This window comes from Rosa chinensis, chromosome 5, assembly GCF_002994745.2.
Source record: "Rosa chinensis cultivar Old Blush chromosome 5, RchiOBHm-V2, whole genome shotgun sequence".
Classification (NCBI taxonomy): domain Eukaryota; kingdom Viridiplantae; phylum Streptophyta; class Magnoliopsida; order Rosales; family Rosaceae; genus Rosa; species Rosa chinensis.
Window position 1 is genome coordinate 72,721,698 of NC_037092.1, and position 19,358 is coordinate 72,741,055.

The following is a 19,358-nucleotide window of genomic DNA, read 5'->3' on the forward strand; positions in this document are numbered from 1 at the left end:
GAAGTGAGAATTTGATGAGATTGGTTTTGGAATTTTGTAGCGGAGGATTGAGAGAGACAGAGGTCTTTTGAGATCGATTAGCTCTTCATTTTTCACTGGGGAAGTCTTAAAAATAAGGGGCGCACTGGATTTCCACACGGCTGCACTACAAGCACCCCATAAATTCTATTAAAACTATGAGTTTTACGGCGTACATTGCAAATACGCCTTTGATTTTGTAAAAATAGTGCAAGATTTACGGCATGCATTTAATGCACGTCGTAAATGATACCAATTCATGGCACGCATTTAATGCACGCCGTAAATCTCGCGTCGTGAATAATCAGTTTTCCTGTAATGGTAGTTGTTTTGTGAATGAGCAATCTCGGCATAAATTTAACATGGACTCCAATGCAGAAGAGCAAAGTACACACACCTATGTTTCCAACACCACTCTTTTTGACGCAAGTCTCTCAAGAGAAGGTAAAATATTATGGCAAACCCTCCATATATGAACCTTGGCAGAATTAGGGATGACAAGCTTCCAAATCTTCTTCCAAAAGTTAACCCCCACCGAAACTTGAAAAGGACTCCTAGAGTTTGACATAGAAAAATCCTGACGGTATGTAGACTTAACCGTAAATTTACCATTCTTTTCCATTCGCCACACCACTCTATCGTCAACAACTCCAGAACTTAGAGGTATACTCAGAATAGCTTCAGCTTCCTCCATTGGAAACATTCGTCTAATCAATAGTTCATTCCACCTCCCTTCTTGATTCAACAACTCACTAACTTGTCTAACCTCCAACGATGATATGCCATTATCAACCGGCTTGTAATCTGGGACTCCAGGCACCCAACAATCCGACCAAATATCAACAGACAACCTATTACCGATCTGCCAATATGAGCTTTGTCTCAAAAATTCTCTTGTAGAAAACAGGCTTCTCCAAGAAAAAGAAGGAGAAGCAGAAGCCTCAGTTAACCAAAAGGTAGTATCCGGATAGTATTTTGCTTTATAGATCCAAGCCACTAACGAAGTCGGATTGGTCACCACCCGCCATGCTTGTTTTGCCAGCATTACAGTATTAAAATTTGATAAACTACGAAACCCTAGGCCACCCTCCTCCTTTGGGTTACACAAAGCCTTCCAAGTTTTCCAATGAATTTTTCTCTTATCAAGAGTACTCCCCCACCAAAAACGAGCACACATTTGCTCAAGGTCCTCACAAAAATTTTTAGTGAGCTGGAAAACACTCATTGCATAAGTAGGCAATGCTTGAGCAACCACCCTGATAAGAATATCCTTTCCAGCACCGCTTAATAACTTTCCTTGCCAAAGTGCTAGCTTCTTTGCCAAATTATCTTTTATGTATTGGAAAGTAGAAGTTTTCTTCCTTCCAACATAGGTTGGCAATCCCAAATATTTCACATGAGATTCCACTTCCTCTCCCCCCCCCCCAGAAAACTAGTAATTTCTTCTCTCATAAATTCTGGAACATTTTTACTAAAAACAATAGAACTCTTGGTAAAGTTAACTAACTGACCTGAAGCTCTACCATACATCTCAAGTACATCTTGGATATGATAGCAATCCTCCAAAGAGGCATTAGCATAAATCATGCTATCATCTGCAAATAAAAGATGATTAACGGCTGGGGCTTCATTACAAACTTCAATGCCAGCAAGAAACCCTAACTCCTGCTTCTGTTGTAAAAGAGCTGAAAAGCCCTCGGCCACAATAAGAAACAGATACGGTGATAACGGATCACCTTGTCTCAATCCCCTACTAGGTATGACCAAACCTTGAGGTTTCCCATGAACCAAGAAAGAGTACCGTACAGAACTGACACATTGCATCACCATATTAATCCAGCTCGAAGCAAACCCAAACCTCTCCATCACCTTACGGAGAAAAATCCAATCCATTCTGTCATAGGCCTTACTAAGATCAAGCTTCAAAGCCATAAAACCCTCATTTCCATCTCTTTTATTATGCACAAAGTGAGCCACTTCATTAGCAACCAGAATGTTATCAATTATCAGTCTTCCAGGAACAAAAGCACTTTGAAACGGAGATATCAAAGTAGGAAGAATAAGCTTCAATCTGTTTGCAATGACCATCGAACAAATCTTATATATCACATTGCATAAAGCAATTGGCCGCAAATCAGACATATGTTCAGGATTTGCCACTTTTGGAATAAGGCAGATATGAGTAAAATTAATTTGCCTCAGTAACTGACCTGTATGTAAAAAATTATTTACTGCCTCAGTTATGTCTGCCCCAATGGTGTCCCAGTAATGCTGAAAAAATATGGGAGGCATTCCATCCGGCCCAGGTGATTTGGTTGGATACATCTGAAATAGGGCACACTTCACCTCCTCCTGAGTATACTGTGCACACAAGCTTTGATTCACTTCATGCGAAACACAAGGATGAATGGCTTCCAAGGTAGTATTCATAGCTTCATTGTCAATATCAGTTGTAGTGAACATAGAAGAGAAATAAGAGGTAATTACATTTTCCATACCTCTTTCATCATCACACCAATTACTGTTTTCATCATATAACCCACAAATGGTATTTTTCCTTCTCCGATTAGCAGCCTTCCTATGGAAATAGCCTGTGTTCCGATCCCCTTCCTTTAACCACTGTACTTTAGAACGTTGTTTCCAAAAGCTCTCCTCTTGTGAAAGAAGTCGGTGCAAATTCTCCATCAACTGTTTCTTCTCTTCTGTCACTACATCTGAACACCGAACATCCAGAAGCTCCTCCAGTCTCTCTCTAATGCCCAGCATTTGCAATTGCCTACCCTTATAAGTCATCTTCTGCCATTTATCGAGCTCCAACCTAGTATAGGTGATCTTTTTTGTCACTTGAAACATAGGAGAACCAACTACATCAGTACCCAAAGCAGCATTCACCACATCATCACATTCTCTATTCTGTAGCCAGTACGACTCAAATTTAAATCTGTGATAATTCTGTGCAGTACTCGCATGAAGCAGGATGGGGACATGATCCGAATCACTTGGCGATAGATGGCGCAACCTAGCATGGCTAAAGATATCGAACCAGGAAGGTGTGCAAACCGCTCTGTCCAGCCGGAGTTGGGTAGTGGAATTCCACCATGTGGACTGAGATCCCTGAAACCCTAGATCGAGTAAGTCTTCATATCCGAAAGCGTCACGAAAACCTCGCATCTGTAGTTCTGCCCTCACCGGACCATCTATTTTCTCGCTGTTATTGAGGATTTCGTTGAAATCCCCAATCACAACCCATGGCATTGCATCTAGATCTCGCAAATCACGTAAGAGCTGCCAGGAACGATCATGTTCAGCCGTACATGCATAGCCATAAAACCCTGTTATTCTCCATCTAGGGTTTCCAATCCCACCATCAATGAACAGATCCATGTGATGGTTTGAAACAGTTCCAATCTTCGCTTTCACATCATCGCTCCAAAACATTCCCAAACCACCAGACTGCCCATCACTTAGAACCTCCTGGGAATTAGGAAACCCTAAAGCAGCGTGCAAGGCTTTGAAATCAAACAGATTACTGATTTTGGTTTCGCAGATAAAGATAATTTGAGGACGATTTTGAGATATCCAATCCTTCAATGCCCTTGTAGTAGTTTCGTTGCAGATTCCTCTGCAATTCCAACTTAGAATATCCAAATCCATGACAAATTGGCAATAGAAATCTTGCTTTCCAGATCGCTAGAAAGTAAACCCTAGCAGAGCAATGCTAGGTCAAAAAATGAGTATCAAATTCAAGGTTGTGAAGTATAGAATGAGACGAGATGATACATTTAAAGAAAATAAAATTAATATTCTGGTGTAATGAGTCTTATCTGGGGGATGCAAATAGCTTCACCTTAAAAAAAAATTATTACAAAGAATTCTGAAGGCACAGGACAAGAAACCTAAATCACAATTAATCTTAGCTTAAATAAGCACTCATAAGCCTAATAAATCATATTCCAAAATAGGAACGACATCAGCAAAGGAAGAACTAAAGAATCTGCAGCTAGGCTCATAACATAACCATGATCAATATTTGCTAACAAGCCAGCGAATTACACTATCTGTAAACATGGGTAACGGACACATTCTAATGCCTACTCAAAATCTCCTGACAGTGTGCCACAAGACTATAAAGATGACAAAAACGATCAATCCAAAGGAGAACCAACTTGACAGCAACAAGTGCATCCATTTCCAACAATCAACTACCGCAACAAGTGAATCCATTTCTATTTCCAACAATCAACTACCATTCTGCCAAGCCATTACCATTCCTTTTAGAAGTCACCAAAGTTCAACAACTTGACGAATGCCCAACTTGACAGAAAACTCATTCATCCATTCACCCCCTATAATTTCGAAAGGCTTCTGCAACACATATAATCCCGGTAACTTTAGACCACAATTTTGTATATCACACCTCACCATGACGATTTCAAATTCATGGTTGAAATGATGTAATTTGATTTTGGTTTCACATTACTCCAAATGCTAAAAAGAAATGAAATTATTGTGTTGCACCCCTTTGAAATAAAATAAATTAATAAATAAGAAGAAGAAGTAGAAAAAAATGAATACATAAAAAAAATTATAGATACAATGCTTTTTGTAAGGGCCATCTTGGTGACAAAAAATAAATGGATAATAACGCTACCCTCACCCAAAAAATATGCTCTCTAAATACATGATTGACGAAAAAATATGTAGAATTTTGAGCCTAGTGATCTATGTCTTGCAAGATTGTCGAAAAGCCGAAGGTGTGTTTTCCAAATGCTTGTTTCACCAATAGATATCGAACCTCTATCGACCTTCTGAGATAGTAATGGTGACTCTATTTGATGGAGAAGAACCAACATCACCAAAAGTAGTCTCCGTTGAATATGCAAGTTCTTTGAAGAGGAGAAGTGGTAAAGCTAATAAGTTAAAGGTAGTGGTAATTAAAGCTAACTACTAGCTTCCTCTGCTTATAGATTCTAATTGAAAATTTCATTTCTTTTCGTTTTTAAGGCACACGTGAATAAACTAAAACACTATGCCAAAAACCTTAACACACTACACTTTTTGCACAACGAAAAAAAAAAGTGTTGTGTGATGAAGGAAAGTGCATCAGACAACATGCTTACTAAACTTCCGTTGTATAAGGTGGTTAAAATTCTGAAGTTTTTATTTGGAAGATCATTGCATAATGGTTACAAGAATAATCTGTTGTGTGAATCAAAAAAAAAATTGCGGCAGATTTCCCTCCTAGATGGACTCAAATTTGGCTCCAAATTGTACCATAGATGCCACAAAATTCTACAACAGTTTAGTTACTTGTGTTGTAGGAGTATACTTGCAAATCATCATACAATGGTTTTTAGTGTGCCGTTGTGCAAATGAGTGGCCAAATTTGGAGAAGTCTCCAAAATGGCATTCATTTCCCTCCCCCCCCCCCCACAAAAAAAAAGGAGCAAATTCGGCTTCAATGGTTTGTCATGCTTGCAAGTTCCTACAACATAATGAACTATTTCTGTTGTGTGAATGAGAAATGCCTAGCCTAAGCGCCAAAACTGACATTTTGATTGCACAAGCGGGAAATTTCCATCTTTTTTCCCTCAACTATCTAGCAATTCAGACAACGTAAATGTATCTATACGTTGTCTGAGTAAGTTAAAAAAAAAAAAAAAAGAGTTAATGCTTAATGCCTTAAGAGTCTTAGGCAACTCAAGGGCACACTCAAACAAAGTTTGCCTTGACCGTTTTTCATGTTTGAGAGAAAAAACAAGAGCTTTTCTTCATTTCAAGGCTTCAAGCCAAACCTGGAGCTTTTCTTCACCATCTTCTCACCATCTTTCAAGTCTGGATTAGGGTTCGATTTGGGGTTTTTCGTTCTGCTGAAAAGGGGGATTGGGTTCTCACCAATCGAGTTGGGCTCTACTCGATTAGGGTTCGAGTTTGGTTTGATTTGGGGGTTTTTCGTTCTGCTGAAAAGGGGGATTGAGTTATCACCAATCGAGTTGGGTTTGAGTTAAAGGATGAGGAAATGGGATTTCACGGGCTTAGGGATTGGTGCTCAAATCCTTTCGATTGGTGAGTTAAATTTGGGATTTCATTGATCTTCTTCATTGTCTTTTTTTGTTTGGTGCTCAAATCCGCTTTGGGTTTTAAATTTTGTGAAGAAGTTCATTGTCTTTGTTTGTTTGGTGCTCAAGAGCTTTCTATTGGCTTAAGTTTATAACCACTTGTTTGTCTTAGCTTTTTCGAGAGCAATTAAGAAGAAGAAGAACCGATAGCTGCTAAGGTGGAATGAAACCCTTGATTTCATAGCTCCTCTTAGTACTCTCTATGGTTGCATCAGTTTCCAAAGCCCCAAAGCCAAGAAGAAGAACAAGATGGTATTCTACTTCAAAGGTCAGCGATTTCACTGTCTTCATGGGCCTCAACAAGTTCTAGAACGAGGAGCTCATCAAATATGGCTTCCCCGAAGACATTTGGTAACCTCTAATTTTCCCTAAATCAATTCCAATTCTATCTCAAAATCAAGGATTTATTGCTTAAGTTCTTAGATTTGCTGCTGAAAAATTAACTTTAGGGAATAGATTAGGGTAAATTGCAGTCTTTGTATTAACAGGGAGTGTAATTGTGGTTGGTTAATTTGATCTGTGCTCTTTTTGATGGGTTGCACGATCATTTGAATGAAAAGATCAATTGAGAATGTTATGCTGTTATTGTAAATGTTGAGTAGAAGGTTAAGATTTTCGTGCTATGGGGTTGGTGGTGTAATACCTCTCTAGATCTGGTTTTTCTTTTGGTGAGGATGTGGAAATTTAACTACTTTTTTTCTTTGTGTTTTGCTGAAAAATTGCAGGTCATACTTAGGATTGGACTTTTCATACTCTTTCCCATATGCTCGTTTCAGGTATACAGTCCCTTGCTCATGCAAATAACTGATGTCTATGAATGACTTTTATGTGTCTTGCTTAACCTTATAGCTATGCCATCACTAATCGGAAGTTATATTTATTTCATACAACTTGGTTTAAGTTGTTCAAAGTGAATGTTGTTAACATTAGTTAGCTGTGTCACAATGTGGAATGTCAAAGGAAAGGCACTGAAAGTGGAACGAGGTGTAAAGATACAACTTGCTTAACCTCAATTCGATTTGTTATATACTCAGATGGATATTTCAGTGAACTTTTGGTTTATTTTTATTAGGTCCTGTGGCGGTGGCGGTGGCGGTGGCTCTGGCAAAGATAGAGTTGATGCACTCGATATATTATTGTAAGCGCTATAAGGGCTTGTCCGGTAACCTTTTTAAAAATGATTTTTCAAAAACCGATTTTGAAAATAAAAACGAGAAAACAAGATTGGATTTTTGAGATCAGAAAATGTGTCCGGTAGCTTATTCCGAAAACAATTTTCAAAAACGAGAGAAGATTGCGACTAGAGATGAGAGAAAGACCTAAGAAGAAGATAGAGACATGAGAATATGGAAGAAGAGAGCACATTCTTTTTTTTCTTTGTTTTGGAAAATATATCTCCATGTTTTCTAAAATATGAGAATGAAAAGGTGAAAACGTCTATTTGTCGTTTTCCTGTTTTACGAGTAAAATAAAAAATTATTTTCAAAAATTATTTTCTGCATTTTTGAAAACAGACCAACGAACGCATTTTCAAGCCATTTTCATTTTATAAAATGAAAAAGATGACTTGAAAACCTTACCGAACGCCACCTAATATTCTCATGTTCCTTCCTTTGTTTTGTATTTTTTAATTATGAATTGAGGTATTGGATGTGCATGAAACAGTATGGAGGTCTATTATGTGGTCAATATTTACAGGAGACACTTTGTTCAGCCTATCATGTGGCAAGTTGTTTGAAGGAACACCTGACTAGGTAATTCTTGGCCTATGTTTTATGTCCTTACTACTTTTTAATTAGTCAAAACTGGTGCTATGTTTGAGTTCGAGGAGGGAACATCTTGTAAAATAGTGAGATTCTTTGTCAGAAGTTTGTTTGAGGGGTTACTGCCTGAAGATGAAATCATTATCCTATAGAATTTTGCAGTAAATATTAAAGAACAATGTTGTAGTTATGTGTTGCATTTGCCTTCTGTACGTGATTAATGCTTGCCCTTGAGATAAAACATAAAAAGCAAAGCTTTGCAACCTAATGGTCGTTCAAAGCAATTAATAGTGAAGGTGGTCCTTTGGTTTTGAACACTTCGAAGTAGTGATTATCTTGTTACATTTGTTCAACTTTATATATACTATATGTGTGTGTTTCAAAATCTGTTTATTAATCAGTTGATTGTATGTTATAGATGCAGTCTTCCCTTACAAAGATCATGTCTTTACTAGCTGATACAGAAGTATACTTTGGTCATGAATATACATTGGTTAGTCATGTCACCTTTTCAGTTTTCTGTAAGCTATATAATGTTTTAAATTTCAGAACTGGGAACTGACTTGAGGCAACCATTTGTGACAGAGTAACTCTAAGTTTGCCTTATCTATTGAACCTGAGAACGACGCACTTCAATCCTAAGCAGCCCGTGTCACACATCTGAGCAGCAAAGGCGTGCCTGCGGTAAATACCCTGGCTTTTATTTTAATAGTATGGTCTTTTGAGGTTGCATTTAGTGATCTTTGACTTCGGATCTGGTTGGAAAGCCACTAATTGGATAGTGAGAATTTGATTGCATCTCTTCAGAATTCTTATATCTGGAATTTTGTAGCCCTTTAGGTCTCAATTTGCTGTTATGACTTATGGTTTTGGAAGGTTTCTATTATTCAATAGACTATATTACATTCCAAGCCAAATCTAAATAGCAATGCCTAAGTACTTGCAGTGTAGCAAACTACTAACTGCATTTTTCAAAAACTTTCATAAGAGCAACATTTTTCTAGTATATATTTGTGTATAAAAGGAAAGCAGAATCTTGTTTCACATCTCCGGGGATATTTTGACTTATTAATTAAGGTATGTTGTCAAGGCGTGACTATATTGTTATGTTTTGAAAGATCACCTGTCTTCCAAACTTGGGTTTGCAATACCAAATGTAAATACAAGTCTTTGTATTTTGTCTTTCTCTGCAGCTTCTTGCTTGTGTCATTTTGTCATGTTGCTCATGGGTAGTGTGGCTTTTGATGTGGGAGTATTGTATGCAGCTTCTTGAAACATGTTGATGTGGTGGCAGAAGCAGAAGGGAAAAAAAAGGAGCAGCAGGAGCAAGCATTAGTCTTGGCCGAAGTGGGCAAGCAATCATAGATAGTCCAATAAACAATGATCCATTTCTAGCACACTAATGTCTTTGTCAAGGATGCAATGTTAAACAATAAATCGTCACCAATTCATGATTTTGTGGAACAATGACTAATTGTATCTTGGTGGATCCAATGTACTTTGAAGTTTAAAATATGGGTTGGAGTACTATTAGTTCATTTGATTGTTTGCATCAGATTTTATTTCCACTTGATCACTACTATTCATTAGGTAAGATGAATGTTTAAATGATCATATAACAGATTTCTCATTTATCAGACAATGGTTTTTTCAAAAAATAAGTCTTCTTATTTACTCTCACACAACAGAAAGCACTAGAACCCCGTTGCCTGACAAGGCTTAACAAACAACGATTTTAAACAAATTCTATTGTCTGAAAGCAGCGCCTCAATTGCTGTGCAGCTGCACCTGGCATCTGCCGATCCATCACACAACAGTTATAACACATACCCGTTGTCTGTGTGTTTCTCAGACAACTGTGTTCCACCGTTGTCTGATGAAACATCAGACAACGGCTCGCTCTACAACGGTGACACTCCAAATCACACCACAGTTTTGGCATGTCGTCTGATGCAGTTTTTGGCATAGTGAAACTTCTAATTTCAGCGTCTAACAATAACTAGAATTTCACTTACCCAATCAACAAGAGTTGGTGAATGTTCAACATGATGGAAAGTACCATTGTTTTTTCCACTTATAATCTCCAACAGCTGAACACATCCAATTTCTCAGAGAAATGGCCATAACGTGCATACTCATGAGACATGTAACCGCTACATGAATCAATGGTAGAGAAATGAGAAATATTAGTGATTTCATGATATATAAATGATTGAAATCATGTGCGACAAATACATACTTTGTTCCAACAACCCTATTGGTGTTTGCTTTGATTTGATTCATGTCGAATATCTTTGCCATTTCAAAGTCGGAAATTTTGGGATTCATTTCTCCATCTAACAAGACATTACTAGCTTTTAGATCCCTATGAATGATTTTCAATCTGGAGTGCTTGTGGATGTAAAGTACCCCTTGAGCAATACCCTCTATGATTTGAAAATGTTTACTCCAATCCAATCTTGTGTTTTCAGATGGATCTGATTGGACAAACGATGAAGAATGACTAACAATCGTAACTAAATCACCAATATCATCAAAAATTAATCTTCAGTAGAAGAACATGCCAAACAAAAATTTGTCCAAACTTCGAGTGGGCATGTACTCGTAGATCAATATAATCAATTCCTCCTCTGCAATACAGCAACCCAGGAGCTTAACAAGATTTGTATGTTGAAGCTTGGCTATAAGTTTTAACTCATTCATGAACTCCTTATATCCTTGCTAGGATTTCTTTGACAGACTCTTTATGGCTACTTGATTTTCAGGCAAAATCCCCTATTAAAGAAAGTAAATCTGTGACAAAAAGAACTATTTCCTTATCTATAAGTAAAATATGTTATCAAATTTATGAAGAGTCAATGGCACCTTATAAACAGGGTCAAATCCTCCCATTAGCTTAAGAGAAATTGTTTGTAGTAGCTAATATACTCCTTAAACTAAAGATTGGTAGTTCTATTTCATTCTGTGCACCTCCAACACTAACATTCCTTATAATCTCACTGTACTCCCTGTACATTTCAATGTTTCTTTTAGAACTTAGAACATTGAAAATTTGGAGCTAGAATAGATGAGAGTAAGAGCAATACCTTGGCTTTCCGAAAGAGATGAATGAATTCCTTCGTTTTTTTGCCACAGAGAAATTTAAATTTCCAATCTGAGAATGCCAAATGAGAGAATTGGTTTCTAGGAACCATGAAATCTTCACTTTCAATTAAATTCCATCATTTTTTCCCTCATCTAAACACACTCTTAAGTTATTTGTTTTGGTCAATGTGTCTTTATGGTCTTGAATAAAAAATTAAAAAATTGTACATTTATGGTCTTCACCGAAATATACAAAAATTTATATTATATTTTATTCTTTTCTTAAAACTGATTTTTTTTTTATGTAATTATTTAGAACAAATTTCTTTTTACCTCCTTGAATTTTATACCCTAAATCACTTGTGCCCCTGCACTTTTAATTTCATCATGGTTGCCCCGATACTTACCAATTCAATCAATCTTGTCCAATTCTTAACTTTTTTGCTAACTATTGTGTAATATATTTCGAAATTCTTCTCACTTACAATATAATTTTGCATTCAACGTTTGTAAATCATCATCCTACAAAAGAGCCCGATAGAACCACGTTTTTAATTTACGAAATAATTGACGGAAAAACTAATAAAAAGATAAGATTGATTAAATTGGAGAGAACAAGGGTACATGTGATGAAATTAGAAGTACAGGAGCACAACTGATTTAATGTGTAAAGGCCAGGGAGGTAAAATGAAATAAATCCAATTATTTAATTGCAAAAAAAGCATACACCTCTGCCTTGCCGACATTGGTTGATCAAGAATGAAGTGAAGAGGCTCATCCTACCACATCAATGTAGATAATGACACATCAGTTTATATTCAGCTTAACATGTACTAATCAATTGTGAGGAGGCTTATCCTACCACATCAATGCAGACAATGACACATCAGTTTATATGTTAACATGTACAAATCAATTGTGAGGAGGCTTACCCTACCACATCAATGCAGACAATGACACATCAGTTCATATTCAGCTTAACATATACAAATCAATTGTGAGGACTGAGGAGGCTTATCCTACCACATCAATGCAGACAATGACACATCAGTTTATATTCAGCTTAATATGTACAAATCAATTGTAGTAAATTGTCAAAACAAAAAAAAACAAAAAAAATATCAATTGTGGTAATGCCATAATAACATAATGGAAGGATGAGGCATTTTCTTGGCTAGTGCCTTCCCATTTTTTTTACTGAAATATGATTGAAAGAGAGAAGCAACCTTGCTAACGCACAATTGAATTAATTATAGAAAAAGAGAAAAACAAGTGAGGGGAACCAAACTGAAACCTCTCTTGAAACAACAAACAATATAACAAAAAATTAGCAAAAAGGAAACTGAGGAAGACCTAAAAGATCATTATGACAAAACAAAAGGAGGTTGCACATTCCACAAAACAAAAGGGTCTTGTTTTTTGGTGGTTTGCAAATTTAGTTATTGGGTTTTGATCTTGATAATTTTCTGTGGATTACAGAAAGTTGGAACTAGGTTTCTTTGTTTGTATGTATTCCTGTATTGTTCTTTGTTTCCCCTAAATGCATGGAATGAAAATGAAATCGTAAATAGACACTCCAAGGCCCTTTAAAATAAAGAAATGCATAAAACGAAATTAACTCGAAACATTTTAATTCAGGAAACAGCAAGAGGAAATGCTTTAGAAAATGTGAGTTGAGGAAGCAGTAGCAAAGCGCTGACTCTGTGACTAGTTAACTCGAACAGCAAGAACAGCCAAAAGAGCTTCTTTCGATCCTTAATTTCAATTCCCATCACCAAGAAAGATAAAAACTTATTGAGTACGATAAAGAGTTGTTGCAAAAATTAATCGAGTTTGATTTGAACCACACGTACAGCATTGATCATTTACACCTCTTGATTTGGCCAAAACAGGAATGGTCGCTCTCATTGATTCATCAAGGTAGCCATGAAACATCGCTTGGCATTATAAAACGAAGAGACCAAAACCATTTGTCTGGGCAGCATCTCTCGGACAAAAGGTATATTACCAACTATGCCTTCTTCTTTTCTAACTTTTATTTATTTCCTATTTCTATATAACAGTTAGAGGTGTGGAGATTTTCTTTGCCTTTTGGCTATAGGATGTTAATTAATAACAACTTCACCTGAAAAAATGGCCTCATGCAACTTCAAATTTTTCTTTGTGGATCTAAGATTCTAGCAGGAAGATGGCGGTCAACGTCAGTGTGATTGAGTCGACAGTGGTGAGGCCAGCGGCAGAGACACCTCGGCAGTCATTGTGGCTCTCGAACATGGACTTGGTGCAGCCCAGCACTCACACTCCCAGTATTTATATCTACAAGCCAAAAGTCGATGCTGCTGCAGACAAGGATAGTAATTTCTTTGACATGCATGTCTTGAAGGACGCGCTCGGCAAGGCCCTTGTGCCCTTTTACCCTTTGGCCGGCCGCCTGAAGCGAAAAATGGATGAGGGCGAGAAGGGTCGTCTCGAAATAGATTGCAATGCGGAGGGGGCCTTGTTTGTTGTGGCCCGTAGCAGCTCTTGCATCGATGACTTCGGCGATTTTGCACCCACTCCCGACTTCGGGAGAGGGCTTCTCCCTACCGTTGATTATTCCGGCGGGATATCTTCTTATCCTCTGTTGCTGGTACAGATCACATATTTAAAATGCGGTGGAGTGGCACTTGGTGTTCGCATAGACCATCACTTAGCAGATGGATTATCTGCTCTTCACTTTATAAATACATGGTCTGATATGGCTCGTGGTCTGGACCTTGCAATCCCACCAACAATCGACAGGACATTACTTCGCGCTCGAGACCCACCTCGGACTATACTCAACCACAATCACCACATTGTATACCAACCTCCTAATGACCACGATCAACATGAAAGCACTGGGGTAGAAACAGTAGTCTCGGTTCTTACATTTACTAGGGAGCAGCTCAACATCTTGAAAGCTATGTCGACCACTACAGAGGAAGAAGATGATATGAGTACTTTACTAATCAAGTATACCTCATTTGAGGTGTTTTCAGGTCATGTATGGAGATGTGCCTGCAAGGCACGTGAACTAGCTAATGATCAAGAAACCAACTTATTCTTTGCTGTAAACGGAAGGACCAGATTGCAACCCCCACTCCCACCTGGTTACTTTGGTAATGTGATTTTCAGAGCCGCAGCAACAGCCTTAGCAGGGGATCTTATATCAAAACCATTATCGTATGCCGCAAACTGCATTCACAATGCTGTGGTGCGTATGGACGATGATTATGTTCGATCGGCACTCGACTATCTTGAACTTCAGCAGCGTCATCAGGATTTGTCAAGCCTTGCTCATGGGACTCATGTTAGGTGCCCTAATCTTGGGATAACTAGCTGGTTTACGCTGCCCCTCTATGATGCTGATTTTGGGTGGGGGCGACCAAGTTTCATGGGACGTGCTGGAATTCCAAGTGAAGGAAAGGCATACATGATACCAAGTGCAACTAATTATGGTTTATCGCTGTGCATCAATCTGCATTCTCGGCATATGAACACGTTTTCCAAGTTGGTTTATGACATATAACTGACTAATGAGGAAAACCATTCAGAGAGTTGTTTGTGGTAATGGGGTTCCCCTTTCTTTTTTTGGCCAATAAATGGGATTCCACTTTATGTCTTGTTATTCGATCGAGTATTGATGTAAGCTTTGTTGTGTATGGAGTTTCTTGTAGACTCCCTTGGCTGTATTTTATGACTAATTTCAATTAAAAAGAGCTGATATCTTGTTTCTTATGAACAAATAAATTTAAAGGTTAAATTTGTTTTATCTCCTTGAATTTTACAGTTAATTTGTTTGTGCACTAGAATTTCTAATTTGTTTACATATATGTTAGTTTCTTTATGAGTAGTTGACGTGATCAGTCTAGTCATTTTAATTTTTAGCGTTGATCATGTAAAATGCGGTATTTCTTAACCCAGTGTCACACTTGAGCTCATTATGTCACCAATTCATGACAAATTAATGGGTTAAATAATGATTAGTTATAATTGATCAAATGGATGTGTATAATGACACAAATGATAAAATTAAAAATTTAAGGACAAATAATTTAAGGTCTAACTTTATGTTAAAATACTTTTGACTCTAAATAAAAAGAGTAACACCCGCTTGTTACTTAATCTAGCTTGTAGAAACCGCCGCAAAATATTTATAGGCCTCAAAATGCCTTTTAATTTGATATTAAGGGTAATTAAGTTTCATCAATATATATATATATATATATATATATATATATATATATAAACAACTGATTGTGATTCAATCAATGCAAGTTGGAGTGGATCCTAGATACAACTGGCCTCATTCAATCAATGCGAGTTCGTCCTTTTCCATGATGTTTCAAAGCTCAAATGGTTTTTCTCTGTATTTCCCAAAAGGGTACACCAATAATTCTTATCGTTGATTCAGATCTAGTACCTCGTATGGATGAATCCGATGAGAGACTGGGTGGTAGAATTAATGAGAAAATGTAGTCCAGCTAAACAACGAAAATATCTGTATACTCGCTGCTTGTGTAAACCGTGACCACTTAAGTAGAAGCACTGAGCATTATAATAAGGCATGCAACTCAATCTTCATTGAGCGTACAATACAGAGAGCTATTTCGTCTGGCTACGGTACATTTCCTGGACTGAGAGGTACGTATTCTCCCAACGACAATAACCTGTTGGCAATTCTCAACTTTTTGTTCATTTCCTAATTTCTATACGATCTCGTTTTACATGAAGCCTCAGGTAAAACGTGAACACTACATATCATGTAATCAATTATATATACTAAAAATTATTGCAATCTTGTTTGATATGAACGCTAAGCGCCATAGGACATATCATATCATCACCAGTAGATACCATTGTATCCACTGGTTTGGCATCACCTAACTGTTGGAAATTATGAGTAGTGATGATGCGATTGAAAAACCTAGAACCAGAGAAAGGAGGAAGACGAAGGAAAAAGAGAGAGAGCTAAACAATCTTGATTATCTCACCAAGTGTTTGTTACAGAGAAAAATGCTTAGCTAAAACTAACAGTAACAAGAATAGTCTTTATACTAATTCTGTTGGCTAATCCTTAACAGAATGAATGGATGACTGACACGTGACTGACACGTGTGATCTGCTTGACAGGTTCTTCTCATTTCCTTCATGTGCACCGCGTGTGTGATAATCTTCACGGCCAATATCATTCTTCAGTATTGTCAATTGATTCTGCTGACCTTTGACCTTGACTTCATGCTGCTTCTAGTTGACTTCGAACTGATGATGATTCACTATGAGCAGATGATGCTTCACTCTTAACACTAACCAATCCAACACCAATCAATTGTAAACCGACGCCCAAATTGCTAAAGTCCTCTTTCGAGCAGTCATCATCGTTTCAGTCATCTTTTAATGGCTTTGCTCCTTAAGTGAAACGGGTTACAATAATTCCAGCCTTTTTCCTCGGTATTATTTCACAATAATTTCATCCCTTGTTCATTGAATGAAAAAAATTCCTAACCCAACCCAATAAGGTAGCAAGAGCTTGGCTATATAAATTAAAGCAGGAAGTCGAAGTCGAGGGCATCGAAATTTCAAGGAATCGAAGATGGCAGTCAACGTTAGAATGAGAGAGACAACGGTGGTGAGGTCAGCATCGGAGACTCCTCGGCAGTCGCTTTGGATCTCAAACTTGGATAAGGTGATGCCCAACACTCACACTCCCCTTGTTTATTTCTACAAGCCAAACAACATCGCTGGTGCAGGCGAGGACAACAATTTCTTTGACATGCGCGTGTTGAAGGACGCGCTCAGCAAGGCCCTCGTGCCCTTTTACCCTTTGGCCGGCCGCCTACGGCAGAAAAAGGACGAGGGAGAGAATGGCCGTATCGAAATCGATTGCAATGCAGAGGGGGCCTTGTTTTCTGTGGCCGATAGCAGCTCTTGCATTAGTGACTATGGTGATTTTGCGCCCACTCCCGAATTTGGGAGAGGCCTCATCCCCATCGTTGATTATTCCGGTGGGATATCTTCTTTTCCCTTGTTGCTGGTTCAGATCACATACTTGAAATGTGGTGGAGTGGCACTTGGTCTTCGCGTGGACCATCGTGTAGCAGATGGATTATCTACTCTCCACTTCATAAATACATGGTCTGATATGGCTCGTGGTATCGACGTTGCAATTTGGCCAAGCATGGACAGGACGATACTTCGTGCCCGAGACCCACCCCAGCCTTTACCCGACCACAATCACCACATTGCATTCCCTCCTCGGAATAAGCATGAGAGCACTGCAGCAACAACGGTTACAAAATTTAGATTTACAAGGGAGCAGCTCAATGTCTTGAAAGCTATGTCAACCATGACTAAAGCGGATGGCGATGATATGAACACTTTACCTGTCAAGTTTACCACATTTGAGGTGTTTGCAGGTCATGTATGGAGATGTGCCTGCGAGGCACGTGAACTAGCTAATGATCAAGAAACTATATTATACCTTACTGTAAATGGAAGGTCCAGATTACAACCCCCTCTGCCACCTGGTTACTTCGGTAATGTGGTTTTCAGAGCCACAGCAATAGCCTTAGCAGGGGATCTCATATCGAAACCAATATGGTATGCTGCAAGCTGTATTCACAATGCTTTGGTGCGTATGGACAATGATTATCTTCGATCAGCAATCGACTACTTTGAACTTCAGCAGTGTCATCAGGAACTATCGAGCCTTGCTCATGGAACTCATGTAAGGTGTCCTAATCTTGGGATAAATAGCTGGTGTATATTGCCCATCTATGATGCTGATTTTGGCTGGGGTAGACCAATTTCCGTTGGGCGTTCTGGAATTCGAAGTGAAGGGAAGGGCTACATGGTACCTAGTGCAACTGATGATGGGAGTTTGTCACTGTCCATTAGTCTGCAATCTCAGCATATGATATCATTTTCCAAGTTGGTTTATGACATATGACTGATTAATGAGGAAACCAATGTTTGTGACATAATTAAACCCCTATGTCTCTTGTTAATCTGATCTAGTATTAGTATTGTAAGCTTTTTGTTGTGTGGATTTCAGGCCAGTATGGTTTTGTTGAGATGTTAAAAGAAGGAAAAAAAAACAATTGAAATATTTTTTACAGTGAGAATAACGAGATGTGAAAGAGGATAATTGTTTGGTAATAGGAGCAGGTAAAAAAGTCCGCTGTAATTTTAAAAGTATTACTGTAAACGTATTCATATTGCTTGACAAGTTCTAAAATTTAAGTGTTGTAGATGTGTCTAGGAGTGGCCTTTTTAAAACTAAAAATGGACAAATCATATCGAATTGAACTCAAATGGAAAAAGATTTAACCAAAACCAAACCAACGCTTGTGGTGCGATTCTCGGTTAATTCAGAGATAAATTGACAAAAACAAAAATGAAGCTGAACCGCTAGAATATAATTAACTAAAATTTTCAATTTTATTGTAGGTGATAAATCTTATTAGTTTTTTATTTCTGCGTTAGGCCAAACAGTAGATCACCGTGTCCGACTCTAAGTATAATTTAATTCTGATATATGTTTACTCCCCTACTGCCATCTTTAATGTCCTAGTTGCAATTTAAATTTAATTATAGCTTTAATCATAAACCTCATGAACTAAAAGTCAAGTTTTTGGCTAGAAGAGAGGTGTGTGTGTGTGTGTGTGTGTGGGGGGGGGGGGGGGGGGGGGGGGGGGATAAATACATAAATATACACACACACACACACACACAGAGTCCTTCTCAGGTAAGGATACCCTTACCTAAGCTTAGGAAACGAATTTCTAGTTTGTGGCCACTTTTCAATCACATATTCACATCTTAACCGTTAAGTTTTTAGGTCCTAATATATAGATCATCGCTGCAAAATTTCAGCCAAATTGATGATCGTTAAGGCATCCAAAACTGCAATTTACACGAACGAACCGAATCTGTCAAACCGGAACCGTTCGTATACATTGTTGTAATTTGCAGTTTTGAATGCCTTAACGATCATCAATTTGGATGAAATTTTGAAGAGATGATCTATACATTAGGACCTAAAAACTGAATGGTAAAATGTGAATATGTGATCGAAAAGTGGCCAAAAACTAGAAATCCGTACCTAAGCTTAGGTAAGGATGTCTTTAGCCAAGAAGGACTGTATATATATATATATATATATATATATATATATATATATATATATTATTCCCCTTCTTTCTTCTAGCCAAAAACTTGACTTTTAGTTCATGAGGTTTATGATTAAAGCTACTCAGGAGACATGTAACCGCTACAGGAATCAGTTATAGAGAAATGAGAAATATTAGTGACTTCATGATATATAAATGATTGAAATCATGTGCGACAAATA

At 37.8% G+C, this 19,358-nt stretch overlaps 2 protein-coding genes across 2 annotated transcripts; both read left to right on the forward strand.

Moving 5' to 3' along the window:
* The first annotated feature begins 12,818 nt into the window (after positions 1-12,818).
* On the forward strand, positions 12,819-14,755 carry LOC112201402 (shikimate O-hydroxycinnamoyltransferase). The gene is made up of 2 exons (XM_024342278.2): positions 12,819-12,983; positions 13,159-14,755. The coding sequence occupies exon 2, from the start codon at positions 13,173-13,175 to the stop codon at positions 14,532-14,534; it is 1,362 nt and encodes a 453-aa protein (XP_024198046.1). The 5' UTR covers positions 12,819-12,983; positions 13,159-13,172; the 3' UTR covers positions 14,535-14,755.
* A 1,361-nt stretch (positions 14,756-16,116) lies between these two features.
* Positions 16,117-18,076, forward strand: LOC112201403 (shikimate O-hydroxycinnamoyltransferase). Its single transcript, XM_024342279.2, has one exon. It carries the CDS (start codon positions 16,599-16,601, stop codon positions 17,952-17,954), a length of 1,356 nt encoding a protein of 451 aa, XP_024198047.1. The 5' UTR covers positions 16,117-16,598; the 3' UTR covers positions 17,955-18,076.
* Positions 18,077-19,358: the final 1,282 nt, after the last annotated feature.

Excerpts from the sequence above, each read along its gene's own strand:
- LOC112201402 (XM_024342278.2), top strand. The coding sequence starts at position 13,173 with ATGGCGGTCAACGTCAGTGTGATTGAGTCGACAGTGGTGAGGCCAGCG.
- LOC112201403 (XM_024342279.2), top strand. The coding sequence starts at position 16,599 with ATGGCAGTCAACGTTAGAATGAGAGAGACAACGGTGGTGAGGTCAGCA.